Source organism: Perca fluviatilis, chromosome 13, assembly GCF_010015445.1.
Source record: "Perca fluviatilis chromosome 13, GENO_Pfluv_1.0, whole genome shotgun sequence".
In the NCBI taxonomy this organism is placed as follows: domain Eukaryota; kingdom Metazoa; phylum Chordata; class Actinopteri; order Perciformes; family Percidae; genus Perca; species Perca fluviatilis.
Window position 1 is genome coordinate 36,558,301 of NC_053124.1, and position 2,864 is coordinate 36,561,164.

A 2,864-nucleotide genomic window follows, 5' to 3' on the forward strand; every position below is an offset into this window, starting at 1 on the left:
ACATGCTTCACATATGACGAAATGTATATATATCATCAGTAAACATTGATTTTGTGATCATTCACTTAAAAAAACAGTCTCTGATTTTATTTGTTTCGAAAAATCACAACTGAATCCACCCTTCTGATGGGATCAGGATAATCCTGTTTTTTTGATCAAATAGATCCCAAACCCAGTTCAAAGTTTAGAAAAACCCAAAGGGCAGGTTTGATCCAGATCGGATTCACGTGGTCTGATCTTACTTCAGAATCACTCTTTTGCTTTTGAAAACCCCATTTCCAAGATTTTCATCCAATCGGGTGATCTGAAATCCGTAATCTGAAAAACGGGCCCCAGTTTTCCAAAAGCAAAGAGGGATTCTGAACTAAAATCAGACCAGGTAATCCGATCTGGATCAAACCTGCCTTTTGGGTTTTAAAAACTTTGAACTCGGTTTGTGGGATCTATTTCATCCCAAAAAAAACAGGATTAGCCTGATCCCATCAGAAGGGTGGAACTGGTTGCCTATTCAATTTAGGATCCATTTAAAAAATCTTTTATTTGCTTTTAAAGCCCTGGAATGGTCTTGCCCCCCACTCCTCGGAACTTCTACACCCTTATATCCCTCGCCTCTCAGGTCAGAATAGACCAGCTTGTTCGATAGGGCTATGAGTTCAACAGACATGCTTGAACATGCTAGTAGGTGAAACTACTCCCTTTATGATTAAGATTTCCATACATTTTTAAATGTTTCAAGAACTTTAAAACTAGACTATGCTCCCTTGATTTACAACATACTTATTACAACTACAACAGCTAGCTGCAACAGCTTATTTGCATAAAAACATGACCGGACCTCAAGAAATGTTAACAAATTTAGGTTATGAACATTCACATCAAAGAGCAAGAGCTCTTGTGATTGTGAAAAATGAGATATTATGTGTTACCATGAAAATAACTTAAAATTTTGTCTGAAATGAATACAAAAATTACAAAATTACAAATTAGCATCCGGAAATTTCTGTATGCTGGGGGCTGGCTACTAGACTATAAGCCGGAAGCTCAGAGGAGAGCCTTTGCTGTGCCGGCTCCTAAATTAAGGAATCATCTGCTCCTGCACGTTAAACAGGCCTCTTATTTGTCTGTTTTAAACCTAGTAAGATGTTGACTTAATTTACTTCTTTTAATTATTTAGATTGATTGCTTTCATTGCCGCAGCTATTATTTTTATTCATGTCATAATGTTATGTATTTTATTTACGATGTCTTATTTATTTTTCTGTGCAGCACTTTGGTCAACTTTGGTTGTTTATAAAGCTTAACAAATAAAGTTGGATTGGATTGGATACAGTTGTGATTTTTCGAATCAGAGTGTTTTTTTAAGTGAATGATCACAAAATCAATGTTTACTGATGATATATACAGCACATTTCTTCATATTTGAAGCATATGTGAAGCATGTCACATCTAATGAGATATGGTAAACAAGAAAAAAACATAACAAAATAAGGAATGTAAAATGTTTCTGTTTCTTAAAAATTAAAACAAACCATGGCTGTTAGTGGCCTACCTGTAGTTCTTGGCTGAGCCAGTAGGCTACACTGTTGGCTCCATTTGGGCTCCGGTAAACAGGATTTGGTAATCCTGAAATTTGGTATTTGGATCCCAGTGATCCAATCCAATGTTTCTTTTAAAAAACTGGTAACGAAAGCAAAATCAGGTGATCCTGGATAGCAAAACATGAGATTTCCAATCCGTATTAAGATTAAATTTATTTATTTTTTGGTTCCTGGAGATAGTTGAACTGCAATATATTCCATTATGTTTTATTTTTTGAATTGTCCCCTATGTTTCCCTTTACATAAAAGATATTTTCGCAGAAATTGATTCAGAAAATGGTAGAAATAGGTTCCACAAAAAATTCACCTGAATGCAGGAAATTAAGTGTTAAAGTGATGGTTCGGAGTAATTTACCCTATGGTCCTTTGCACCATGACCTCGAGCCAAACACCCCCAGAAGGTTTTTTCACCTGGGTCTAACATTGGCGAGTTAGCGTAGACTAGCTGCGGCGCTGAATAGCTTAGCGGGCTAATGGACCCACGAATGTATCTCTTAAATGACCCCACTAATAATGCCCGAAATAATACCAAAGGTCTACACTAGTATATATAGGTTATGCTCTCATAAAACGATGGATTGGAAAGTTTGTAGTACAATATATATATTAATCGCATATCGCATATTCTCTATGGTGTATATATATATATATATATATATATATATAATAGAGCCATATCAGTTATATAGTGTGGCACTGGTTGAGAGTCTCTTTGCCTGTTCAGCACCATCGCTGTCCATCAGCTGTCGCTGTCCGTGGTGCTGAAACGTTGTTACTTGACTGGCAAACTGCTTTCCTTGTTCGGTCAATACAAACTTTTCAAATAATTTGGCTTTTCTTTGCGCTTTATTTCACATAGAGGCTTACTTGGCTCAACACGTGACACATTATAACGTGCATTCATCAGATACTTTTACCGTTTTTTAAACGGTTTTAATTTTAAAATGACTTGGTAGCAGAGGGCCCCATGATGAAGCTCCGCCCCCACTGTACTGAGAGTCTAGCTTCGCCCTTGCTAGGGACAACTGTGTCCCGTCAGTGCCGACAGCAGTGTGTCCAAGCTGCTGACAGATAACATGTCGGGAATTTCTGTTTAAGTCTTGCTACACGTAATCTCATTACATTTTATCAGCGGTTGGAAGTAACTCTACCGTAGGCTACTTCGATCATGTTCAAGGGTAGGGATTTTAATTGTCATTTTTCTCCCTATTTATTAGGCTACTTCTAGTCCACCACAGTTCAGAGTCAAGTAGGCTATTGTACGAT

General features: G+C 37.2%; 1 protein-coding gene across 1 annotated transcript in view; it reads left to right on the plus strand.

The window, feature by feature from the left end:
• Positions 1-559: 559 nt before the first annotated feature.
• Positions 560-2,864, plus strand: part of LOC120570975 (glutamate receptor ionotropic, delta-1-like) — a 46,964-nt gene continuing 44,659 nt past the window's right edge. Inside the window, exon 1 of the mRNA XM_039819658.1 lies at positions 560-616. Within this exon, the coding sequence (XP_039675592.1) occupies positions 560-616 (57 nt within the window). The remainder of the gene's footprint in view (positions 617-2,864) is intronic.